Source organism: Prinia subflava, chromosome Z (genome assembly GCF_021018805.1).
Source record: "Prinia subflava isolate CZ2003 ecotype Zambia chromosome Z, Cam_Psub_1.2, whole genome shotgun sequence".
In the NCBI taxonomy this organism is placed as follows: domain Eukaryota; kingdom Metazoa; phylum Chordata; class Aves; order Passeriformes; family Cisticolidae; genus Prinia; species Prinia subflava.
In genome coordinates this window covers 14,476,035-14,502,878 of record NC_086283.1, presented here as the reverse complement: position 1 = coordinate 14,502,878, position 26,844 = coordinate 14,476,035, and the positions used below count along the sequence as shown (strand labels likewise).

General features: G+C 39.6%; 1 protein-coding gene and 1 long non-coding RNA gene across 2 annotated transcripts in view; one reads left to right on the top strand and one right to left on the bottom strand.

Moving 5' to 3' along the window:
* LOC134564077 (uncharacterized) overlaps window positions 1-26,844 on the top strand; it is a 254,863-nt gene that overhangs the window by 178,288 nt on the left and 49,731 nt on the right. The gene's annotated exons all lie outside the window — the stretch shown is intronic.
* TECRL (trans-2,3-enoyl-CoA reductase like) overlaps window positions 24,746-26,844 on the bottom strand; it is a 58,703-nt gene continuing 56,604 nt past the window's right edge. Inside the window, exon 12 of the mRNA XM_063422690.1 lies at window positions 24,746-26,443. Coding sequence (XP_063278760.1) covers window positions 26,316-26,443 — 128 coding nt within the window. The 3' untranslated portion in view covers window positions 24,746-26,315. The remainder of the gene's footprint in view (window positions 26,444-26,844) is intronic.

Below are 26,844 nucleotides of genomic sequence, written 5' to 3'. Positions count from 1 at the left end.
AGTAGAATTCAACTTCTGTCACCTCCTGGGATGAAAATTCCTTGTCGCTTGATCTGAGATTGGCAAAATATCTCTATCACCATTGGCATTTGGCAAAAGGTATTAGTCAACCATCCAAAAAAAGCATTATTGTCCTGCCATCTGCTCCCACATCTGCTTATGCTCTGATGGCCCCCAAGAAACTGTCTGCCATTAGCAATGATCTTTAAAAATAAAGTCCTTTTTACTATGAGTAAGTGAGCTAAGTAGACCATGTTCTCCCTTAACATGCTCATCTGGCTGTGATAGCACATTAATTATGTTTGGGGTTGACAGTTGTAAATTGCAGTAATTGTTTGTTGGCCTCTCCTGGAGGAATATGTGGGATGGAGCCCATTTCATCTCTGTTCTTCCTCTCCCAGGCCCAGGCATAGCCTCAGCTCACCCTGCTGCTGGCAAAGCTTCCTCCTGTGCTACATGTACAGCTCACTGGGGCCAGCTGATGTGGCACAAGGCTGGCAGCAGCAATTGCTGTTGAATTGAGCACAGCAAGGTGTGACACCTTTGTGTTCCTGCTGCTGTCACCCATTCCCAGGAGGCAGGCACCGAGGGCTGCTGTTTCCTCGGCAGCACTGCTAGAGCAGAGGTGGTTTCAGTGTTCTGCAATGATGGGATGTCTGTGCCTCCCGTTTTCCAGCAGGGAAGGCATCCCCAGAGCTGCCAAGGGAGGGAAATTGCAGAGTGCATTTGGAGTCAATACAGCTGGCAAGCACCCGTGACAGCAGCTTGGTGCTCACAAGTGAGTGAGCATCAAATCACCAGTCTGGACTGGAACAGAGCAGTTCTGGGCACTCTATGCATGCATTTAGATTGTACTACAATGGAAACTGTACTTACATTTAAGAGTAAAGTTTTGTGTGTTTGATCTTCACTGCGTGCTGTTTTCAGTGTTGAAATGAGGTGACAGTGTGGCACCAGTAAAAATTTGCTTTATGTTTTGACAACTAGGAAACTAACTAACCAGAACCTTTTCTTTGTTTGTTTGGTTTTTGGGCTGGGGGAGGATTTGAGATGATCGAAGACATGTCATTTTACATGGACAATGTCTTTAAGAGCTTCTTCTCCATTTTCCTAAAATTCTCCAGTAAGCCACAGGACAGGTACCATGCATCACAAAGGTTTCCCATTATGAAAAACTGCTTAGTACTAAACCTTTAAAGAACTGCCCTTGCATTTCTTTTGTTTCAGAGACTTGTGTTCAAATTAATCATGACAAATCATTACTGATAATGAAAAATAAAGTTAAATAACCCTGGTGCCTTGGTATAAATGTCACAAACTTTGAAAATGCAAGTCTAGTGTACCAAAACTCAAAGGTCTTCAAATTAAGAGCCAGTTTTAAATTTGCAGTTATCATGCTGGTTTCAGCAGGGAGCAAGTGTAAAAGAATGCAGTGCGTGAATTGAAAGAGCAGAGAAGATTTATGCATCTGCATTACCATTGCCAAAAGAATATTTTCCTTCTTTATTTTTAATGGTTTGTATAAGGTCTGAAGATTCCAAAGAAAAGGAAGAGAAGATACTAAGCTTTAAATATGAAGACAAGAATTCAGAATAAACATTTCACAGCTGAGAAGGCATGTAAGATGGATGGGAAGGATGGTGAACAGACAATAAGTAGAGTTTCTTCTGGCCTTATTTCCTCTTGTGCTACAAATCTGGTCACTCATTATGATCATCCACGTCCATGCTGGGACCCATTGGTCTGTAGGACACTGCGGCTATTTGCAACACAGAGTGCTGAGGATGGAACATAAAGCCCTCCTACAGTGTGTGTGCCAGCTGTATACATATGATGAAAAGACCTTGAGGACCCTCGTAGGGTTTCACTGATGTTTTACCTAACAGGTTGTGATCAAAAAAAAAAAAAAAAAAAAAAAAAAGTGATTGAAATATGGAACACCAGATTACCAGATTTTCATTCTCAGTGGATAGAAAAAAAAATAGGATTTCCAAAGTGGGATTTGGGAAGACTGATTTCTTAGGAATTCATTAGGAATTCAGAGAGCTGACCAGGAAATTATTATCGAAAAGATATTTTAGTGGAAAATATGGTTCCTCTGAATTTTTAAAGGCATTTTATTTCCAGCAGCCAAGCTGAAAAGTCCATTTCAGGCTACTGTTAATATGGAACTGTAGGGATCTGTAGATCTATGGATAAGAGGCTAGGGTGTACATTCTTCTGGTAACTTGTATTTGCAGCCCTGTCCATCTCTTCTAGACAGAGTCTCCGAAGTACTGGCACTGTGCACTGTGCTAAAATACATGTAACTGAGCTGTACTTTACAGCCTGACACCAAAATAGATGTAGTGCTTTAGGGAAGATGTAGTTCATAGTAGGATCTTGGGCCAAAAGCAGGGCAAAGAATTTCAACTTCCAGAAGCCACCTTGGGAATCTCAAATGAAGAAGCAGCCACTGCAGCACTTCTGTCAGTTTTATCCAGGCAAGGACTCACTGATGAACCCTCACATCTCACTGCAAGGTCTATTTGCTCAAGGCTTTCCTTGAAGGAGAGAGGTTATACGCTGAACCAATTTGACAATAAAAGCATCAATGTCTGTTCTGCAATCCTTGATGAACTCATAATGTTTTAAATTGAAATACATTTGTTCAGAGCCTGCCATGGGTATATATATCCATCAGAGAGGAAAATGAAGTATCATGCTATTTCTGATCCACCAGCAGATGTGCAGAGGCTGCTGCTCTGTTTCAAATGTGCTGCTTAACCAGGTGGAAAAGAGGCAACAAAAGTTTTCATAACCGTATCCTCCTCCCAGTGTCCTGCTGTATTGATTGCTGTATTTCTAAGGTATTGATTTCATAGTTGAAACTTGCCTGAGCATTGAAAATTTTCAAAGATATTTTTGAAAATATAGGACAGGACAGGTCGGGTCATCACCCAGCTCCCACACCAAACCCTACACGTTTCAGGACCAAAATATGAGTCTAGTCAGTCAAATAAGATGCTGGTTTTTGCAGGTTTATTCAGTCGCTGTAGTTGCACATGCAGGAGCAGAGCAGGATTCCAGAACAAGTCAGTGCAGGATCCTGGGGAGAAATGAATGCATATGTGCTAAGCAGGAGGGTGTCCAGGAAAACATATTAGCCCATTTACTCCCTAGTACTCTGATTAGACCTGTTTTAGTGAGATTTGTGGTCTGTGCTAATGTCCTACAATATCAGAGGATTCAGTCAGTGTAAAGCAAATCTTGTTCATTGGAAACATGGCACTGTCTTTGGTTTTGAGCTGGGTGTCTCAAGAACCAAAGGCAGGCTACAGACTTTGTAGCAGTGTGTGGATTGTCTCCTCTCATTGTCATGCATTGTCCCTGTCACTTGGCATTTGCTAGTTTTCTGTCCATTATGCTTGCTCAGCTACTTCATCTGTTCGCATAACAAAGCCACAAGAAACAGGTTAAGCTACATATTAATGTTTCAGAGCAACACTGCAATTTGATAACAATAAACAGAAGCTTTTATGAGGTTGTAAATGTCTCTTCCATTTATAAATATTGTACTATAACTGCAGGCTCCAGGGTTATCAGGCAGTCAAACCTTTCATCAAAGCCAAATAGTTCCTAAAGTACCACTCTTAAAAATCTTTTCCAGGCATTAATGTTTCATTAGTTCTCTCAAATGAGTCTCCTTGGGAATCTGTATAGCAAGTAAAATCCAGCTCTAACCCACGGAAAAATTAACTTAATTTAAAAATTAATTTTTAATTCCCTTCTTTAGAATTTACTCCACACGGCTTGTAGTGGTACATAGCTGGTGTTCCAAATGTACTCAGCTTAAAGGGTAGCAGTAAAATTAATAACATATGTACAAGTGTGCATCATACCAATGCACTCCCACCCTGCAGCCGGGATTCTTTCTGCCCATCCAGCTCTCATTCTATCCCTTGCTTTTCCATGGAGGGGGACTGCCTGCCTCTGCTTAGCCAAGCCAAATTTATGGAAACTGCTCTGAAGTTGCACCCACAGTGCAACAACCAAGAAAGCACTGTCCAGGTATTTGATTGCTTCACAGATTCTCAGAGTAACAGGAACCACTGTGGCTTCCAATAAATAGACATTGTTTCTATCCAAAGTACTTGAAACAAATTATGCCAGCAGCACACACAGCCTGTATATTCACCATCCTTTCTACCTCTAGCCTGTACAGTACATATCCTCAGTTCCTGCTCAGTGTTTAAATGGGCCTAATTGGCAACCTGTTGTTACTGCACGTTGGCACAGAGCTTTACAATTGGTGTGAAAGAAAATTATTAGGGCATCTGTAATGACTTTATCTCAGCTCCTATCTAGCTTTCCAAGCAGTGCTTAATTTTGAGCAGCTTAAATGGGAAACTTTTAATATAAAGCACAAATTGGACCTGCATCTTTGAATTCACAAGTGACTGACAGTTTTTCCTCTGTGAGAAGGTTTTTGGGGGACAGTCAAGGCCTGAACTCATCAGTAGAAATGCTTTGTAAGCATTTGTGTTCTTACAAGGCCTCCTAGGGGTAGAACAAAAGGAAATGCCTGCCTACTGCCCTTGCTGGGATGTTGGGATTTAGCATAGCAGGTGCTTGAGGGAGGAGAGAGGTGAGGGAAAGGCAGGAGCACGTCAGGAAGGTGCATCTCTGTGTGCCTGGCTGCAGGTGTGGGAGTGGCATGAGCACATGAAGTCCCAACATTTATACCCCTGTCCACACCATTGGTTTGAGTAGGGTTGTAGTTCAAAGTAGAGTGAGCTGAGCTGTTCCTTACTTGGCCACACCCTGCTCTATGTGACCTTGGCTCTCCTAATTCGGAGAACTTTTGATTTGGAGATGAAATGAACTGCTTGCATTGGGAAGACGTGTGAGTCTGTCTTTGAGAGTGAGCTTGAACATGGTTATACCTGATGTCAGCGTGTTCTGTAGATTGCTGCAAAATGTCTACATTCATCTCATTCCTCTCACATCTCTGTTATTGAGCAAATTGCAAGTGTGTTTACTGATACCCAAAAACATTGGTAAACACGGAGTCAGCAACAAAATGGTCACCTATCTGACAGGTTCCCGAGGAACCTTATTGGACTGATTAGTCCACAATATCTGTTTCTATAGACTGGAAGAAACTGTTCAGTCTCTGAACAAAGAAAAAAACCAAAATTAAATTTAAAATTATAGAATTAGTAGAATGAAACATAGTACTGGGCACAATCCCATTATATGGGTGCTGTGAGGCTCTGTGGTGCCACAGCTTGAACTGCCCCTATAGCACCATCAGCACAAGGTTATACATCCAGGAATGCACACCATGGCTCCTGCTGGGTAGATGGTGTGGAGTGTCTCATAAGATGGTGCCTTGGGAAAGGAGCTGAGCATTGCAAGAGTTGCAGCCAACAGAATGTGAGGCAATGACTTCTGTAAACATCTGCCTGTGGCAAACCTTTATAATAGAGCACAGGGATGTTTTCCTGAGCCACATGCTGAAAGCATTTGTCCTACAATGTCACCTGATCATTTTCAGTGAGTACAGAGCCCCAGTTTGTGAATTCATGCTTCAAGTTTTCCGTCTTTCTCTCGCTCACACTTGATGAAACTGCTGCCTGTGGCAGTGACAAGGCAACATGTAAATACCTTGTAGAAAAGTTATTCATCATCAAAAGTTATTCATGCAGGCAATTTGAAGTCCCAATCAAACAGCATTTGTAGGAAAAACCTTTTAATGAGAATGGCATTAAAGAATTCAGTTTGAAACATGTGAAGGGATTCTTCTTTCCACATTCTTCTTGCTTCTCAGGCTTCCAGCTCTTTTTCTGTCCACTAAAGGGTTTAAAAAAGAAGAAAAAAAAAAGGCAATTTGGGGTTCATTGATTTCACATAAAGTCTTTGCCACTTAGCTCCTCACAAACAAGAGCTGCAAAAAGACTTTAGACTCAGGGAGAAGTGCAGTAGGGATTTTTGATACCAGAAATCTCTAGGGGGAAAAAACGGCATCGTGAAAATAATTGGCTGGAAAATGAAGCTGGCCAAAATGAGTATATAAATAAAGTGGAAATGTTTAACAGGGAAGGAATAACTAATCTCAGGCTGGGGTGAATGATCTTTCTGTGACATCTCTCTAAAACAACTCCTAGTGCTCAGCCAGGAATTACAGGGTCGATGCAGAGATTATTTGGTATTGATCTTTGGCCTGGCTTTATGCAGAGCATAAGCCTGTAAAATTACAATGGTCCTTGCAAATTTTTTTAAATGGCTTGAAATTTATTAATCACTTTGGAAATACAGGTCATGGACTCTGAACTAGAATAATAAAGCTTTAAGCCACTACCAATTATCTGAGAAGTTTGTACAACATGATGGTCCAATTACCTTGTATGCAGGTTTCCTAGCTAAACCGCAGCCAGACCACGTTTACCATCTGTCTTTCCCTAAGTAAATGGGGTTTCCAGCCCTCCCCAAATTCACACCATACCCCACCACCAACAATTATTCTCATCAGTGAGGTATATCTGCAAATTTTTACAAGATCATTTAAATATATTATTGTCATCAGAATTAAAATGTGCCAGACATGAGAAATGGGAGACATTAGAAAAAGCTATGGGTATACATTATTGTTCAAGGGGGTGCTTTCTTATCTACACAGTAATAATGGCTGTGCTGTCATATCCCATTGCTCCTGATAAAGGAAGAGGTCATTGTTGTACATATTTTTTGACAGAACGAGGTCGCTGATGTTATCTCTGATTAGTTGAATAATGGTCATGACAGATTCTTAGTTGTCTTACCTTAGAAATGACAGTCTGCTTTCCTATCCTGGCTGACCTTTTTTTTCTTAAAAGCAGCCACAGAAACTGAGAACTGTGGGAGCTGGGTTTTCTGCTCTCTCCTTGTGCAAGGGTAGTGTGAAGAAAAGGGGAAGAAACTTTAGTAGCAACAAGCACTTCTGTTCATCTTGCAGTATGCCTGAAGGATATGATCTCTGTGCAAGACATTCCTCCACCTCAGCTGTGGCAGATTGTTGCCCCTCAGATGAGGAGGGAGAGCTACTTGCAAGGTTATTTTATTAGATCATCTGCTTTGCCCTCAATATCATCTCAGCCCTGAGCCCTGCTAGCAAGCATAATAATGTGACTAAAACACCTTCTAACATTTAACAACCTCATTAATTTTCCATTGATGCACCACACAGACTAAAGGGTTTGCACCCTTGACCTTGGGCATCTAACACATAAAATACTAGATTATGGTTTTGCAACTCTTTTGTACACTCTCAGCCTTTTAGTACTGGGAGCACAGACAGGTATAACCAGCTTAGTCAGACAACATAAAAATTTAAACTTTTCTGGCATAGACAAGGCTAGAGACACAGGAGAAATTCAATGTCCTTATCTTATTTAATAAGTCTGCAAGCTTGAAAGTCTTATTAAGCATTCAGAAAACAGAACGTGACACACTTAAAGAAAGTTCATGGAAATTACCTTTTTTTTTTTTTTTTAATTTCTGTTGAAATCTCCTTGAAAAATGAGAACTGAGAACAGTGTTCTCATTTTTGGTACCTTATAGTAATTTGGACTGAATGTGAACTGTTTTATTTTCCTCTCCATTCAGTTAGCAAGTAAATGGAAAACATATTTTGTTTGAAAAACCTTTAGGGAGTGAATAAGAAGAAAGTTATTCTAAACAACCACAGCATTAGAGAAGTAATATAAATGAGGTTCTGTTTTCCTGTGGAACTTCTCTTGAATTTGACTTGAAATGCAATGAACTAGGTCAGAGACACACCCTATAAGGAACAGTAAATTACGGGGAGTAGAAAAGAATGGTAACATTAGAGCTAGAGCTGACCTGTACCTGTTCTCTGGATCACCCTTCCTCCCTGCCAGCCATACTTAGATCCAAGTTCAGAGGGTTTAGTGCATGTTCTTAGCTACTCTCTTGAGCAGCTCATGGGGACTAATCACTAAGACTTCATGAGGACTTCAGTGAGTTAGGTGGCTGCTTTCCTGGAAAACTCCTTCAAACACTTCTTACTTTATTTCCCGCAGGGAGAAGGATGAGATGTAGATGCAGGGTGTCTGGAAATCAGGAATAAACTCTTAGGTGAAGCATGATGCTCTGCTTCTGAGACTAGTGTGCCCCATGCAGCACCTCTCGGGATCTGGCAGGAAAGCAGGGAGGCTCTGACCCTCTGCAGTGTCTCTGCTGGGTGGTGTCAACCCTAACCACCCACAGAGCCCTTGGGGCTTTCTAGGCACTATGAAAGTCTGATGCTGCAGTTTTATTGAGGCATGTTCTAAGCAACAACACCTCTTCTTCTTTAAATTAAATGACTCCTCGTTTTGCATCCTGTTAGGAAGCTAACTTAAGGAGCCATAGTGCTCCAGCTCATCATCCTCTATCATCCACTACAGTGAAAACTATGAACAACCCCTTCACAGAAAAAGTGAGAGGAGTCTGGGATAGAGAAACAGGCTGACAATCTAAAGTTATAACCACAAAGAAAAAGACAAAATAATATTTTCTGAGGTTGTTATCAGGAAAAGTTAATAAAGCTCTAATGAGTATTAATTTATATCCATATAGATTACTAACTTCTCTGGTTTTGCTGACATGGCGAGCAATCGGTATTTCAATGTCTGGTATTTCTTTTGATTTGCCACAATTAATGTTTCATGGAGTGTATGTGAGTCTATAAATTACAACATTTAATTACAAGTTGTTCTTCTTGGTTTTTTTTGTAAAGTCTGAATGGCAAACAGAGCTGGAAGGCCGTGACATACTCATAATCAGGATGCTGATATAAATATGGGTAGTTGATGCTAACTAAGTTATTTCCTTTTGAATCTCTTCATATCCTGAATGGAAACATGGCTTTAGATGGAAATGCTCATTATACAAATTAGATGGGTTTTATTATTGAGTACATTAATCATTTCTTCTCCAAATGTTCGCTTTACAAATGTAATTATTTTTAATCATACTGGTTCCACTAAATTAGAGATTTGGTTTCCTTTTACACTCAAATTCAAGGTCGCTGTATTTAAAACCATATTATTTTTTATAGATTATTTCCTGTCATTTTACTTCAAAAGCATCTGATAAAATTTCAGTAAATGTGATTAAATAGCACAGGAAAGTTGCCATGGTATTTTTCTTCCTTTTAGCATCATAAAATTGCTGGTTTCTTTATGGCAGGTTTAAGGCTTCACAAGGATGTGGGTGTATAATTAACCTGATTTCTTAATGAGCCTATTGAAAACATATTTTCTTGCAGTTCAATGACTGATAGTAAGCTATTGAGTATTTAGGCCTGGCAGAAGGTCAGGACAGAACTTGTATGACAATCAAATACCACCTATAGCTTATTATGAAGTCTCATAAGGTACTTAGTAGACCTTGTTGACACCTCAAAAATAAGCACAAATTCTATTCCATGCTTTAAAAAAATCCCAAATCCTCAAACCAAAGGGAGATTTTATGCCCTGCTTTTCCCCTGGTCATTTGCAGCAGAAAAACCAGCCCAGCATCTTGTGTTATCAGCAACCATCTGGCAAAATTTCATTGTCTAAGCTTTCCAGTTGCTTTATGAGGTACAACAGTTTAACTCCACAATGAAGACTGTGCAGGCTCACAACTAGATCCAGTCATTTCCAGTACTGCCTCTCTGTTAGTGTGTGTAATTAATATGGACTTTGAGACATTAAGCAACAAATTCTGTAACTGGAAGGTATTTCATGTGCAGATTAGGAAGTAACCATCTGCCACACTCTTTATGCAGTGCTGTGGTTTGTTTTAGAAAGAGAAGAAAAATCCCAATGTATTCACTGTTTTGCAAAGACCATGTATGTTCCCGAGAGAACCTGGATTTGCTTTTGCTGGAAAAGTACTTACAAGTGTAAATATGCACCCTCTACACACATCTTCTACACCAATTTTGTTAATATTTTAAGGAATCATACTTCTGCCTCGCCACAATTTGTCTCTTAAAGGGATCATGCAAAAAAGCAGATGAAGAGATTAATTGATGGACAGTTGTAGTTTGTGATTAGGCAGAGGCCTGCTATGAATATTTGTATTTGTTAAAGGGAGCATAGGCATTCATAAACAGGTAAAAGAGAACATGCATTCAAAAACTATTCTATGAACAAACACTGTTTACCTCACTGTGTTAAGAATTTAACACATTTTGAAAAACTGTATGAAAGATTGTTCCTTTTTCATTCTTTATACAACAGGTTGCTGAGCACAGTATTATAGCATTGATGGTTTAAGGTTTCAAAGGCATTTGAAAGGCATTGAAAATTGGCAAAACAACTATACTAGTTTTGTAAAAACAAGCAAATGTCTGTCATAAAGCAGGATCACGGAAAAAAGACTGACGACATTGGAAGAAAATGTAGCAGTGGTAGCTGTTACATGCAGTGGCCCACTTGTAGCCTGTTGGATGCAAGTGTCTGCTGTGCAGGAAGGTGGGAGGAAGTCCCAGAGGAACTGGGGTTCTCTACCTGTGTCCTCATCTATGTTCTTCTGCAATGGCGTCTTCCTGTCAGCTCAGAGTTGGAAATTCACTCCATAGATGTTTTAATTGATCCACGAGGGCTGTGTACGTATATATCCTGTTTCGGTTTTAAAGCTCTTACTAAGATGATTATCTTAGATTTACGTATGAAGTTTAAGGAGGCAGGGAGCTGTGTTTCACTGAGTTGTGCTTGTCTCAAAGGGTTCTGTAAGATCCCAGGAGAAATATTTCTCTTTTGAATTTCCCTTTGCAGTGTAAAGCTCATTTTTATTCTTTCTGCTCCATAGTGGGCCATAGTGGACTCATCCACTCCTTGTAGTTGTAAATATAAAACCCCTTGGTGAATGACCACAGAAATCCAGTGACATAGACTCTCAGGACAGGAATTACCATGCCAGCATTCTTGCACCTCTGGCACACTGGCACATTAAAGGGCTGGCAACTCCAGAGGTGGTGGGATAGATTTAATTTGGTTTTCTCTGGCTTTTTGTCTCAGTGTTGGCTTGTCAGAGGCTGATGGAGGTGACTCAGCTGCATCTGTTCCTTCAGTTGGAGGCTGCTAATTTATCTCTTTAGTAGCTTTCCCAGTTTTATGAACATTTTAAGGAATTTACTGTCTTTAAGATCTCAGCCTTTTTGTCAAACTTGATGGAAATATTTGCATTTACTGGGGAAGATTAAGGTGTAGATGTGCACACACAAAGAGCACGATTACATAGCTTTTGTTTCCTTTGGGAAACTGGATAAAAAACCTTCAGTGCATCCCCAGTCCCCATCAGAACACACCAGTGAGTTGTCTTTCCTGAAATGTGTTTATTTGTGTCACAGTTTTAAAAGACAATAAGTGATGTGAGTTTGTAGTAAATGGGCTGGCATTTTTTTTCTTTTCAGTCCTCAGAATCCTTGACATATAACCTTTTACTTATATAAAACACTTCAGGTGTTCATTCATAGGTTTAACTATGCTGAAGACTATCCAGTGGAAAGAAATCTTATTATCTCCAGCTTAATATTTAATTATCTGCCACAATATAAGGATATTGGACTTTGATTGCTGGTTCTCTACAGAGATTACAGCATTTAAATTCTTATTCCCATCTGCATTTTAAACTTCATTTTTTTAAGCTGGTCACATTTATGTTGCATTTAAATGTTGTCTCTCAAGTTTTTGGGTTAAAAAGTTTAGGTGCAAAATATTCAAATTAAGTTTGTCCTAAATTTCCCAAACTCTTTTGGTGTTTACCCACTCATTTCACATCCTAGCAATATGCAGACATAATAATGGACATCAAGGAATTGCAATGGACATTCACTACATGCCAGTATCACACATCTGACCGAAAAAAATCTCTTTAAGAAGAATATGATGACCTTATGCACCTAAACATTTTGCAAAATTATTAATCTGTGACAATGTCACCCAAAGTTACAGTAAATAAGTTACTGAAGTAGTTTTATGGGTCACAGTAACATATCTGTTTGGAATCCGTTGTACGCAGGCATATACGTTTGCTGTTAATGGATCTTCAGTCTCTGTGAATCATTTTATTCTTTTTATACACATTATAAAATTGCCATTTTTATGGCCAGGCTTGATGTATGATATGGCTGAAGAGCTGTATGAGTTAATTAAAGAATAAAGGGCTGTCCCTTCTGCTCTATATTTCTGTTCATGACATTAGTATCTGAGAACCATTGTTTTGTACCACACAGAGATTTTGACTTTAAGGGAATCATACAGGTTGAGGTATGCATACTCTCATACTGTGCAGGGCATGTGATTGGGTCCAAAATCCAGAGGCTTTGTATCACCAAGGCATCCTTTTGCACAGAGCTGGCAAACATTGGCCCCTAAACCTCAGTCAGAGTTTCCTCAGGTTGCCTGCTGTGGAAGATTGTACTCTTGTCTCCTGGATGGAGAAAATCAGGAGTGCCAAAATGTCTTATATTGCATCAGCCTTTGGACGTGAATGTGTGTACCCAAACACCTCACTCTGAGCTTTGTGCTAGCCAGGTATTTCCCAGTCAGGAGCTCTTGTCTCATACCAGACCAAAGATGAGCAAAAATCCTGTAGCAAGGGAGCATCTTCAATTTCAATTATTGCCCATTGAATTCTGGCTGTTGTGCATTAAATAAGATATTTTCTTCTTTTGTAACCATATGATAGAAGTTCCCATAAGCACTTTCCTTTCATCAAGAGAATATTATTTAGACAGCGGAAAGGAAGGTAATTGTAGCATAGGATAATCACTAGAAAGAGAAAAAACGCCTTCTTATATTTACATTTTAGAAAGCATGAAATTCTGTTTCACTTGCTCGTCATTATCCAGTATGAGCTAAGACATTTGCAGAATGTGTGCTCTCCAAAACAGCTTTAAAAGATAAAGTATTCTGATTGCTCTGAAGTGTAGAACAATATTTTTCTCATATTAGTGTTAGAGAAAAATAGCACAAAAATGTCACAAACTGTAACTCATTGCTCTTTTTTCACATAACTTAATCATGTGCCTTCATTTTGAAGCCCACATTCAACAAGGCAAATTCACTTTGAACGACATCTTTAAGAAATCATCCTTCTTCTATATGGTCTGTATTACTGCTGGGTCCCTTCTGTCTTAGTTTTTTTCTTCCTGTAAATGCTATTGTAGATGCAGATCTCACATTGATACCTAAGTTTTCTCCTTGAGATCACTTTGTTCTGAGAAAAGAGGTATAGTCTTTACTTGTCATGGTGACAGGAGGATACAACCTCTCACTCCCATGCTGCACTAGTTTGCTTCAAACAGGCTAGTAAAGCACAGTTGAAGAAATGAACACTTGAGATGGCAAAACACTGCAAGAAAGGTTTCAAATGCCGTGCAGGTTTTAGGTCTTTAAAAGGTACATGGATCTGTCATACTCCTTCCCAGAACCCAATTTTGTCTGCACAAATATGACATAAACTATCATTCCTCTCACATATTAGGCTTATCATCTCTTTGCCCTTTACAGCCTTCCTCATGTCCTCTGTTAGCTCTAATAAGAGCTAATCCATAAGAAAAGGCTCAAAAGACCAAGCAAACCAAGCTCAATTAGTTCTTTGATTAACTTCATAATTGAGCAATAAGCCACAGAGCCAGACCCTCTTCAGCTGAAGGGAATGATACTCAGTAAGGTAGAGCTGCCCAACATACATTTCTGCACACTTTTATTTATTTCATAGTTATTTTTAACTTAATGAATGCATGCAGAGGTTAGGGGTGTATACCTTGGTTAACAAGAGTAGGCTGCCCACAGCTGTGCCCCAAACCTCTCTTGGGCTCATGACTCTTTCCCTGACATCACATTTCCATTTTAAAGGTTTTGTAAAGGGTTAGTCTGGCTGTAACATGGGCTTTTATTAGGAACACCAGAAGATGAGCAGCCAAACCTAGACATTAACTTTTAAACCTGCTCTTAAACCTGTGGTGAGCTCTGCAGTGTACTGCAAAAATGCCATCTTTTTTGAGGCTGTTCTGTAAAGAAACATTGTATTAAAGAGGGTGAGAAAATCAAGGATTTGGTCTGGTCCAGGAAAGGTGCTGAGACACCAGTATTTGAGAATAAATCCAGATGTTTGTTCCTGCAGCAGGGAACCTTCTTGGAACAGTGTGCAGTATGTGGGGTTTTCAGTGTGTTCCTGCACTGAGATATCCACATAGACAAGACACTATAGGTGTTTGGAGATGAGACAGAGCAATATATATAAGGACAATATACATAAGGAGACTGCAAAGAACTGAGACTGGTTTTCAGAAGTTTCCTCTTGAAACTGAATATTCCAAAAATTCTCTCACAATAAATGTATGTCCATCTGTGATATTCACAGCTTGTTTTAACTTTGTTATGCTGGAGGCAGACCTCTAATCTCAGCGGGTGCATTTTCACTGAAGAAATGGCCCCATAAAAGATAATGGGTAATTAATATCATAAAAAAATTCCTCAGTAATGACTGGGGATATCAGAACTTGGTTCATATTTCCTTTCGGGACCTTGGAAATAAAATTTTATATTTCCCAGCAAGAAAAAAGCTGATTTTTGTATTTTGAGTACATGCAACAGCAAATGGTACACTTCCACAGTTTTGTAACATGCTGGCTGGAATTTGATTTCCTCCTTCATTAGCTGAGGAAGGAAGATCGGAAACATCCTCAAAGTCTAACAAGATGCTAATATGCTAAAAAGAGCCTTTGAATGAGCTTGTTTTTAGTCAAAATACTGCAAGTGTGTTAATTCTAAGACCTCTAATGACACTAAAAACACTCATTGACAAATGTCTCATTTTCTCTTAATAACACTTGCTTTAACGTTGCTGTAAATGATATCAACTTTGCCATAATGATACGGCACTAGCACTTAAGATCTAGCTTCAATGGTTATTTGTATTTTAAATTTTGCATTTTCATTTGATCCCATATGCTTTTGACAATGCTGGATTGATTTAAAGCCAGCTGATTACAGAACACTGAATTAAAGTGGAATCTCAGGTACATTACAAAGGTGAAAGAGCAGTTAGATCCTAAGCAACACCTGAGCTAATGTCTCTTTTCTAATTGAGTGATAGTCAGGCAGTTTGCAGTGCCAGCAAGTATGGTTAAATCAAATTGACTTTTAGTGTTAGACCAATGGTGCTAATAGACTGGGTTCGCTGTCTATAATGGATATGAAAAGACAAATACATTAAAAGCAAAGGTCGTTCTTATCTTTTGCTCTTGACAGCAAAGACTTAACTGTACAAAGTTCGTCTCCTCTCCAAGAAGTTATCATTCCTACAGTTTATCTCAAATGAGTTTGGTAATGAAAATGTAGAAGGATTTTTTTCTTTCCATGTCATCCTCCATAACTCAAGACTTATCGCCTTTATACCTGGATGCATAATTTGCCTTTTCTCCTCATGCTCAGATGGGAGTAATGGATTGTTTTCCTTTTTCTTTTTGCTTACACAATCTATTATAATGATCTCCTGATTTTTGCTTCAAGTTGCTAATGTATCAACTGGTAACAGAGGGTCCACCTATGGGAAACAGGAAGAGGCTGTGAGTTGTCTGGAGGAACTGAGCATGTGGCAGGAAATACGGACTATTACTTCTTTCAGCAGACAACAGAAAGAGAAAAAGGTATCTTGGTGAACTTGAAACACTATTTCCCTGCTGAGCTCATGAACTTTTTGCCAGTGCTAACAGAATGCCCTTTCCATACAGCTGAATACTCTGGGCTGGGGAGAATTTTCATACTGCTTTCAGCACTGAATTTCAGGCACTGAGGGCTGCAGGAGTCTTAGCCCATTGATTTGTGTAGGGCTTGCAGTCTGCTTGGGGTTAAGTATGTATGCGACTGTCTTGGCTCAGGATGACAACCAGAGAGCTCTGAAAGCTCATGAATTGCAGATTAATAACAATGCAAGTAGCAGTTAAGGTACAGAATAACTTTCTTCAGCACATTGAAAATGATGCATGTTTACAGCTGAAGTTTTGAAGCTCTGATGATGAGGCAAGATGAGGGAAGTTGCATTTCAGTAAGGACTTCAGCAAAAGACAGCAGCATCTTATGCTAAGAAGTAAGAAAAATATTTTGTCAGTAAATAGCAGGATCCACTACCTATTGTCTGATGTTGGCAATGTCTGATTTGTAATGTTATGTTGTATCTTGGGCTTTCTGACCCGTATCAGGCTGTTGAGAGCCATTTGGGCAGTATCCTGCCCCACAGCAAGTCACAAATGCAGAAGGAGAATTTCTCCTGGGAGTTTGATCTAGTGAGGGGATCCACATGGGTTGTGCTTCAAATCCTGACAGCACCCACAGAGTGGGACAAGAAAGAGTTCTCTTACTTCTGTTTTAGAGCCCTCTGATATGCCATACCCCATGGCCAAAATTCAGTGGCAATTCGTCATTCTCGCCCTAAATGCTGCCTTACCAAAGGGCTTCTCTCCAGTCTCAGACTCCATGGTTTGCTTTCCCGGACGGTGCACGTGGAGGGAATAATTTATGCATGCTTGGCTTTAGTGAGTTAAGAACAAGCAATGCTCTGTGCAGTGCTGCTGCATCCAGGAAAGGCTGCATCATCCTGCTTGAAAAAGGTTTTATTTTATCCACCAATAGCGCTGCCTTTTTGTATTAGTTTGAATGATTAGTAATTTTTAAATGCAACTGTCATACTCTGATGCTGCCGCATGAATTCCAGGGATTCTACCATGCAAAGAAACATTTTGACACTGTAAGAAGTAAACTTTTGCTAAAACATTTTTGACATTCATAAAGTTCTAGTATGGTTTTCATGGCTTCACTGTAGACCAGGTACAAAATTCTGTTCCACAATACATTCTGAGTGTGCAACTAACATTCTCTACTTGATTTAGGGAGGACAAAATAACAAGCAAGCTGAATAGAAAAAAATTGGTGTTTCTAGCAAGTTGAAAATACCATGGTTTGTTTTCTACTAATACCAAGAGAGATAAAGTTAATCTGAAAGTACACAGAAATTCACATATAGAAAATCTGGTCTCCACAAGGCCATGAAATCCTTAATTTGTTTATTTCTCCCAGAAGAATATAAATCACTGTTGCATCGCCCAAATGTTTGTGAGTTTATCAAAAGGAGCGTTTATTCAGCATTCATTCCACTCTGTCATTAAATCCTCTGGATTATATGGCTGTTGTTGTCTTTTAAATTCCTGATAAATATGTTGCTGACAGCCAGCTGTTCTTCCCGATGCATCATAACCAACCATCCTAGAGTAGATCATTAGTCTTCTTGCATCCATCTATTTTATTTATGCCATTCAGGGAGATTACAATGGCCATCTGCAACTGTGGGTACTTTTTGTTTTGGAAGGATGCACCATCAGTGGCACAGGAATGTGAGGAACAGGGCAGAGTTTCAAGGACATCAGCTCTTTTGGAGTGGAAAGGCTTGCCTGCTCCATGGAGGGACACTTTGGTGTCTCTGGTGGCTTCAGCCCTTTTCCCCCTGAGGTGGTTTTGGAGCCATGCAGTCTGGTGACCGTACAAGAAACTTCTTAGGCCTGAATCCCCAGGTGAGTCATGGGGAAATGCCTGACCCATTACACCACCTGCTCGTCCCTGGGAGCAAAAGTTTGGGTGCACAAAAATTCTCAGTTATGGGAAAGACTTTTCCCCCTCATACTCCTATGCCACATTACATTTGTTAAATAGAAGGTCAGAGCTTTTCAGAGTTTCCCCCTTGGCAGCAAGCTGAATTTTCCTGCTGCTCTTTTGACTTTTCAGTGGTCTGAAGCATCAGATTTGGTTCAAGCAGTTCAAGCTGTCAAACTCCCGTGCACAGAGCAGTTACAGTTTGTTTCTGCTGGGGAAATTGAACAGTACGTTTTCCAGTTTGCAGCATTCAGCCCACATGTTTTTTTTCTCAGAAAACAAGGGAATGCTGCCCTTTGCACTTATAATCTATGGTAATTAGCAAGGAAATTATGCTTGTTTTTAAAGAAGCACAACGAGCAATTCATTCCTAAAAATAAGGTTTGGAAAGGAGGCTCACATTGGCAAGTAGTACATTTTTATTCCTGGTGTAAACATAAATATTCAACAATTTTTGCAAATCAAAAATCAGAACGGAGAAAAGCAATGATCTTTGGATTGATTGAACTTTTTTTTCCTAGCTTATGCTGAAATGCTTAATATTTCAGCTGTGTGTGACATGCAAGTAACCTGATAGATTGGTGGTATTAATTGAAAAAAAACTAACACAAAAGAATCTTAGCTGAGACACTTTATTTTCAAAGAACAGATGGCTTTCTTTACTTACAGCTGTAGACTATCTTGCTGCAACATAAAGGCATATAGTATATCCTCCAGGGATGAAGGAAAATGAGATGGAGAGAAAACATTGTGGGGAAAATCATTAGATGCTTTAGAAATAATAGAAATACCAGGCCTGACTTTTGGTACTACTAACCTTTGTTGGCTTCAGATGACAAGTCCTACTTGAGATCAAGACATCAGCAGGACCCCTACTTGCCCTGAGTTTCCCACCCTCCTCCCCATGAGGACAGGAGCAGGAGAAGCCCCATCTGCAGACCTTTCTTGTGGCAGAGGACATTTTTTATGTTTCTCTAGCAGCCTGCCTGGCTTAACCTTTTGACCATCCTTCAGCTGCCTCTTAATGTGACCATTTTATCAACAACTGCAGTTAAAATGGCAGTCAGTTTAGCCAGCTCTGTCTGCTGCTGCTTGAAATTTTATGTATTGTGACCTTCTTTGTGCCCTTAATTTCTGCTGGAGATGCTCATCTCCTTGCACTGTAACCAATGAATCAATTTTATTTTCTCTGCTGAAAGTGTTGGGGGGGTGCAAAGCAAAGTTCCTCCCCCTAACTCCTTATCTCAAATAAGAAAACTCCTGCAGTTTTTCTCTTTTTGTAACTTCCTATTGATTGTGTATGTCAACTCTACGTCTGTGGGCGCTGAAGGATTTTATTTTATTTCTGTTTGCTCAATGATATCTAAAAAGTGACTGCTTGAAGGGCTGCTGAGAAATGGGGATCTTGTCCACAGATTTTGTAATGTATTATTTGTATCTAATTATATCAGAACAGTGCAATTACACAAGGTATTTTCTTTTACTTCTTTAGATATTCTTTTTGGATGATGCATGCATCTGCAGTCCCAAGGCCCCAGCACTATCATGGGCAAGATTGCCCCATACTGCCTTACACTTGGCCAGATTTAGTGCTCTTGCATGAACTGTTTGCCAGTAAATAAAAGTAGTCATTTTTCTGAGTGTTTGATGGCAGTGGATGCTGTCCTCAATTCTGTTAGTCTGGTCAGTCCTCTGCCACTGAGAGCAGGTCAGATGTGTACCTGAATGAAATAGGCTGGGAAGGACTTAAAGAATTACCTAAGGAATGAGAAGTAAACATCAATTACTTGCTCAAGGGTGAAAATGTGCTTGGTAGGCTACTTATTTAGATGGCTAAATACATCTTGCATTTGGCTTCAGCGTCCTGGCCTTGCACTTATAGCACTTCTCCTATCACATCTGTGACACTCGAGCAGCTCAAATAGGGCTGGTGAAACTTCTGAAATGTCAGGGCCAGAGCCATCAGCAAAGGAGCTCTGAGAGGAAGTGGCTGAGATGGGCTTTGGTCCATCATGGATTCAGAACCATCAGCACTGAGTGGGGCAGGCTGTGGGGACTGTTAACCCCTGTGTATGACTGCTGAATGCCCTCTGCAAAGCCCACGCACTCCGACACCCTCAAAGTCTTTGGTGTGCCCTAAGGATCTGGCTATCAGGCCACATATCAGGGTGTGATTCCTGGAGTGTCCCGAGCAGCGCCCAGAGTTGGACTTGATGATTCTGAAGCACCCCTTCCAACTCAGCATATTCTATGATACTACAACCCAGTACCAGGTCATGCAGTAATTCCCTGTGTAACTTGAATTATTCAGTGCAAGTCAGTCACGTGTGTGAGTGAGAATTATTCTAAAATTGGGATTTCCAAGCCAAGTACAAAAGTGTTTAAGGTACAGCTTCCAGCAAATATTTACTTGTGATCAAATGCATTATCTCTTTATTTAGTTCTAGATTCATAATCAAGATCGTCTTTAATAGATTTCAGGAAATCTTTATTGCACTGCCTTTTCCTGGGAGAGGTGCCCAAGGTGCTGAGCCCCCAAGCAGAAGCCTGAGTGAAGGAGAAGTAGCTCTCAAATGACCATAGCCCAGTTCAGTTTGTCCCTGTATCTGTAAAAGCACAATATCTATCTTCTTTTTTGCCTGCTAGGGCCTGCTAAATAGGAAAATGTGTCAAACATGGGGGAGAGTGTTGCTGTTTCTATTGTTGCAGATTTATGATTTCATAGCAAGATGCTAATGCAAATCTGGAAAAATTAAACCTCTGCTTTTGCAGAGAGAAGTCCCTGAGTAGCTCCAGCTCCTCAGAGGTTTAGAGCAAAGGAAGCAAGGAGAAGTACTTTGAAGCTAGAGCTCAAGTAGGTGCCAGATATTGCAACTCACTGCTTGAAGATTTAGCTCTATACTTGCAAATGAATTAAGGTGGGATGTTTGGCAAGTCTCTGAATATGGATGAACATTGTGCTTCACACTGGAAGGATATCTAAAAATGGCAGCAAAATATTTATGTATATATGGGGCAACAGGGCTGGAATTGGTTAACAGTGCACAAAAGAGTCTACATCTTCAGTGTTTTGAAATGAAGCGGTTTTCCTGTGACATAATTGTGTCTATCAAAGCTCTAAAAGGTAAGTAATTAATAGTTTGAATGACAGGCATACAATTCCAATGCAAAGCACCCTCTGCAAAGAGATGATGTAAACCAAAGGGTGGAAGAATACAGTGTGTGTGTATATGTGACAAAAATTCCCTGTTGGTTCAAGAATAGGTGCTTTGTTTTTCATTAGATTCTGTATTGGAGATGTGTCATCTTTTATCCGTTTCTGTCAAGCTCAGTTGCCAGAAAGAGTGAGATTTCTTTCAAAAAAGACATAGCTGCTAATCCCTAAAAGCACAGTGAAACCACATTCTGGTTTTTCCAGATCTCTAATCAATGTCTCCTTCTGCAAAGATGCCCTAGAACTTTGGAAATGCCCTCATCATATTAATAGAAAAGATAAAAGTACCCTTTTTTCCCTACTCCTACCTTGAGGAGAGGGACACCTTTTTAAATATTTGTTGCTTTTGTAACTTAGTGTTACAATTTCATCAGTCAACTGAAAACTCATCAACTTTTAAGTATAAATTAGAGTTTAAAAAATGATTGATGTGGTGGTCTGTTGGAGCCTGTATTGTAGTGCTTTAAAAGAGCCTCCATATGATGAAACCTGCAATTTTGAAACAAAAGCCTTTTCCCATTGAGTATGGCCAGGTACTCAGAATACTGAAAGGAATCAGTCATAGAGCTGTATTACTTTTTCACAGGAATAATGCTATGTGTTAGGAAAAAACTGGCTAACAATCAGACTTCCTTGACAAAAGATGTGAAGTTTGCTTTTTTAAATATGGAATTCATTAGTATTACTGAATAGCCTCATCATATTTCTTTTAACTATCGAGGATTTCCTCATACTTGGTTCCTGAGTTTTGAAAGGCTTCAGAAGTTACATAAAAGCAGGTACACGATAGAAGACAGTGTATTGTGGAGGTGTTAATATATGGCAGATTTTTTTTAACCTGAGCACACGTATTTCAGGACCCATTATCTTGTCTTTTCTTTTGATAAAGTGGCTTTAGGTTGACTATTATGTTCCAAGGAAATTCAACACAGATTATTTCAGTAACACAGTGTCCAATGCTCCTCACCTGGAAAACTGCTTGTCCCATTGGACAAGATGGAAAAATAAATGTGTTCTCAAATGTCCTCTCAGGGAAGAACTGGGTCTCGGTTCTTGGAGCAGATACCTGCAGAAAGAGTTATAAGTTTGAGTCACAGGTGGCTGAAGGATGTGCAGAGACCATTAATGTAAACATTCTGTGATACTAAACATGTGTGATGTGAAAATCATCTTTAATTGTAGCTGTGCAGAAGCCTCTGTGCATTCACCTATGATAAAGCAGACCTTTCATAAAAAAATATTGCCCATATAGGAACTAATCTGTGTTCAACGACAGCACAACCTTTCATCTACATTTATTTATTGAACACTGGGATAGGCATAGAGTGTGTTTCTCTAAAAGCTTCCTTGAATGTTAATGACAGGGAATATCACATGTAGACAGCACTTGTTCCTAAGAAAATATAGAAAAGAAAAGCCAATAAAGCATCATGTGAAAAATATTAGCTTGCTGAAAAGCTTTTTATGGTTTGAATTAATTTTTAGTTCAGCAGCACTTGTTAAACCTATAAATAGATAAATAGTCACTTGCCTTCCTATAGCTTTTTTCCTCTTACAGTGTGCTTTAGAAGTCTTCACATTCAGTGATTTTTATTTTATTATATTTAGTTAACACTGTAGGCTCTCTTTCAGAGAACTGCTTTGATAACAGGCTGTTTTATCTCAGTTCCTAGTGCGATAAAAGCCAATTTGGAGTCACTTACTCTATACAAAACAATGCAAAGTACAAGATATTTTGATGATAATAGCAACTTTAAAAAAAGATGACCATCTGCCTTTATTCACTTCTCCTGCTTTCAGTGTCCTTTCGAGCTCCACTTTCCCTATGGAAAGATGAAATCACAGAGATCATTTTCAGTCCTGTCAGCTGCAAAGATGTGGTAACCATCTTATAAGATAAACATATGGCTGGGTCTTAAGGGCTTTTTCAAACTGGGGATCCAAATATAGGCTGCCAAGTCGTGTACAGAAGCATCTGCCACGTCAGCTCCCCATCACATCGCCTCTCTCCACCACCAGAAAGCCTGAGCTGGTGCCTGCTCTTTTCCAGGTTGGCATTTTATGGCAAGAACCAGCCACAAAAATGTAGAGCCGTGTATCTGAAGGCTTAACTTTAGATTCCTTAACCTAATTCCTTATGTTTTAGGAATAATCTGGGACAGATGAGACTCATCTATCTGGAGAGTTCCAGCAAAAACCCAGTTGTAAGCTGCAGGGTGAGCGTGGAAGGACCTGGAAGATGAGCAATCTCTCCGTGTGAACAGGGAGTGATTATTTTGAGGTACACCTTAGTCCCACTGGCAATGCCATTCACACAGTCCTTATTGGGCAGGCCAGGAAGGACCTAGTCATACTCCATCTGATTTGTTTTTACATATTTCCTGACCAAACTATTGTCTAATCTCTGTATCTTGCTTCAGTTGTAGTCTCTTGATTCCAATGGCTTCTCTCCTGAGGAGTGTTAAGCAGGAATTGCACCATCCATGGGTCTGTAGCAGCTCCTCATAGCTAATCAGAACACACTTCCAAATTCAACCACTAGATTTTCCTGCTGTTCAGTTCTCCTGCCTCCTTCCTTTTTTGAGAAATGTTGTAATGTGCCTCTGTGAGCTATGGCTCTTATTGGAGGTTGACTTCCTTTGATCTTGAAATGCGGTGGGATTCTGGCAGTGGGGTGGCCTTGCCCATGGCTTCCTTCTACTGATGGTGCTGAGAAGTGAGGTCTGTGCTTAAGAGAAAACACAACCAAAAGAATTTGACCACTTACTGTCTCATCTGCCCCTCATACAAGAAAGACCTGGATTTATGAAGCTTAATATGACGTTTTTCTCCTGGTAACCAGCACAATTATGAGAAACTTCCTCATTAAAATGTTTGTGTGAAGACAACTGTTTTGGTTGAAAATGTGCATGGTGGTTATGGGCTAAAATCACTGTTGATGTTTTACACAGTAATACCTTTTTTTAACTGGGTGGGTTTCTTTTCTTTTGTTGGCTTTTTTGGTGGTCTATAAGCAAGGCCTCTGAAATGTTTATCAAAACAAAGATTAGTGATTTTTATAAACTTTTTGTTTTGAAGCAGAACATGCCCCTCATTCCAGGAAGTTAATTTACCTTTTCTAATTGCATGAAACTTGCCCTGAAAATTAGAGGAGGATATGTAATACAAAGAGATCCATAAAGGTGCAGGAAATGAGATTTATTGCTATTTTTGAAGTCATTTAACACTGTACAGAGAAGTTTTAGCTCATCAACACTCCACTGGTGAATCTCAAAATATCTATCATGTTTATTTGAGACAGCCTTCTGCAATATATCTTCATTTTTTCTTACCTAGTGTTTGCTCTCACACTTTACTTTTTACCTTGCTTTAAAACTTCAGTCATTTCCTTCAAGAGACAAAACTCTTTTCCCCTTTATCCTATGGACTGAATACCCAACTAATAAACAGGGAGTTAGCAATTCCTGAAGTATTTCCTTCACCTAAGCTAACTATTGGATAGGAACCATGTTCCTTAGCAATTGGAATCCCACTGGAAACATACTTTGAACAGACTTAAAGCTGCAGCCATTGCAATAAAAAGATTAATAGATCAATAATTGATTTTAATAAATTACTCTCCTATGTAGACTATTTTAGAACTTTAAGATTGCTAAAACATTCAATAAACAAAGGGAAAAGAATTTCTGTAGCTGGATTAAAAAAACCAGACAATATCCTTTACTCATATCTAACTACTCACATCTAACACTGGGAAAAAGAGTTTTAAAAATTATTGCGGTTAAGTATTCCATTAAAGAGTACAGAAAATAATTTTTCAAAAATAGACCTTTATTAGCAGTCTGGGTGAGAGAACGGGATATTCACTTTGATTAGATCTTTCCATCGAGAGGAATAAAAATTTTCTTTCACAGGTTACAAGTTAAAAAATATGGAAAGTGATGTATTTACATTACAAAGATGAAATTGAGTTACAGTGGCTTATAGGATAAGTGTTGCAAGTTAGACATGAGAAGAGGGATGTGAACCCAATTTACTGGGCAAATTAACTTTGTTAGAACAATTGAGCTGGTGCAAAGATAACAGCGCCTTTAGGAGACAAGCTGCCTGCCTTGCTTGTGTACTCCAGCATTTCTCTAATGATTATAAAATTCTTTAGGCAAGATTTTTTTACCAGGCTAAGGGCACCAAAAGATATTGATAAATGTGCAACAGAAATAGAATGAAAGCTGGACTCAATGCCCTAGCTCTTCATATCCTAATACCTGCTGAAGCAGCTCTGATTCCTTTGTTCTGCCTAACTAAAACTGTGCTCCTGCATGATATGGGTGCCACTGATTTGCAAACAGAGCAGTATTTTCAGGATGTGAATAACAAGCCCAGAGAATCCCTTAAAAAATGATGTCCTCGAAAGTAAAGTAGCAGATAGAGCCTGTCCAAACTGAAGGGGAGCTGGAGCCTGTCAGCAGTGTCCATCTCCAGCAGTTCAGATAGGGAGTGAAGGGCATTTGGCATCTTGTTCCTATTTGATAATGAGCTGTGCTCTGTTTCACCTTGTGCCCAAGGATTTCACAGTCCTTCATACAAGTAAGGTCAATGGTGTCTGGATGCAGTCAGGCACTGAACAAGGAGATCTTAACACTCTTGTTAGTGCAGAAGGTTTTCTGCTATTTCCAGACAGTTTGGTGTGAGAAAGGGAAGTGGGCTTCAATGATGTACCCAAGGTTATGCCTCAAATCAGTTACAAGATGGGAAGAGTTCACAAACAGTCCCCTTGTGGGATCATGGGGCTGGTCTGCCTACCTAAAAATAAAAGAAAGCCAGTCCTCTTTTGCAGTGAACAATTTAAGCCAATTTGTATTAAACAATTTGCTATGACATCTGATTTAAAAAAAAAAGAAAGAAAAACTTTGTGAATCTAGACTAAACAGTGTTCACAGCAGTGGTCATCCTTTGATGTGATGCTTTAGAGGAGCCGAGACAGAATGTGCTTTTTTGATGCAGTTTAACAAAAATAAGACTATGAAACCTCTTCTGATGCAAAAATCCAAGATTCTCCTCAACATCTAACGCTGAACCTTAAAATTACTATATCTAAATATGTGCAGATGAGTTGTGTTCAATAATTTTAGCAGCATCTGTGTCCATTTACACCAGCTAAATATCTAGCATTCAATATAAGCAGTTTTCTTGTCCCTTTTCAATTAGCTCCATTACAGAAAATCTAATTAAATCATCTTTCAGCAGGAACCAAGAATTCAAGAGCTAAATTTTTGCATTTCATTAAAACCTCTCAGTCTTGAACTGTTAATTTCCTGGTAAAGATATCCAGTAGTTTTTCCTCTGATCCACTTAGTTCCTGAATGAAATGGCTGATTTACTCCGAGTCGCCTCCTGAAGTGTACACTTAGGCTCCAACTCTGGTGGCAGTCTCAGAAGATGATGGGAATCATAGCTGCTTTTCTCCGCACTTCTGGATAAAATCTCTTCAGATACAGTTTGTGTTTCTTCTGGGCCCACAGAGACATCTGGATGACCATCAGGAAAGCAAAGATGCCAACTAGCAGGGAAAAAGATTTAAAGAAAAGGATCATGTGTGTTCTTTCAGCGCCTGTTTCTGTAAATGCAGTAGGATTTATGGAAATATTTGCAGTCTCTTATGTGGACAGAGACAATTCTGCAGCTCCTCTCAGCCTGGCAGTTGCTGATATACCATAGGCCAAGGCTCAGCCTCCACCTCAGGATTCACAAATATGACATTCGCATTTTTAGGACACACTCTATACCACCTCTGACTTCACCATAAACCCACATATCGCAAGGTCTCCTTAGCCATGGTGCTGTATCAACCCATGCCCTCCCTTGCCCATATTTCTAGTTTACTTCTGACCTATAGTACTTCTTTGTTTCTACCTCTGGCTGCCAACTATGACAGGAAGCTGTGCTGTGACTCCCTGCTGT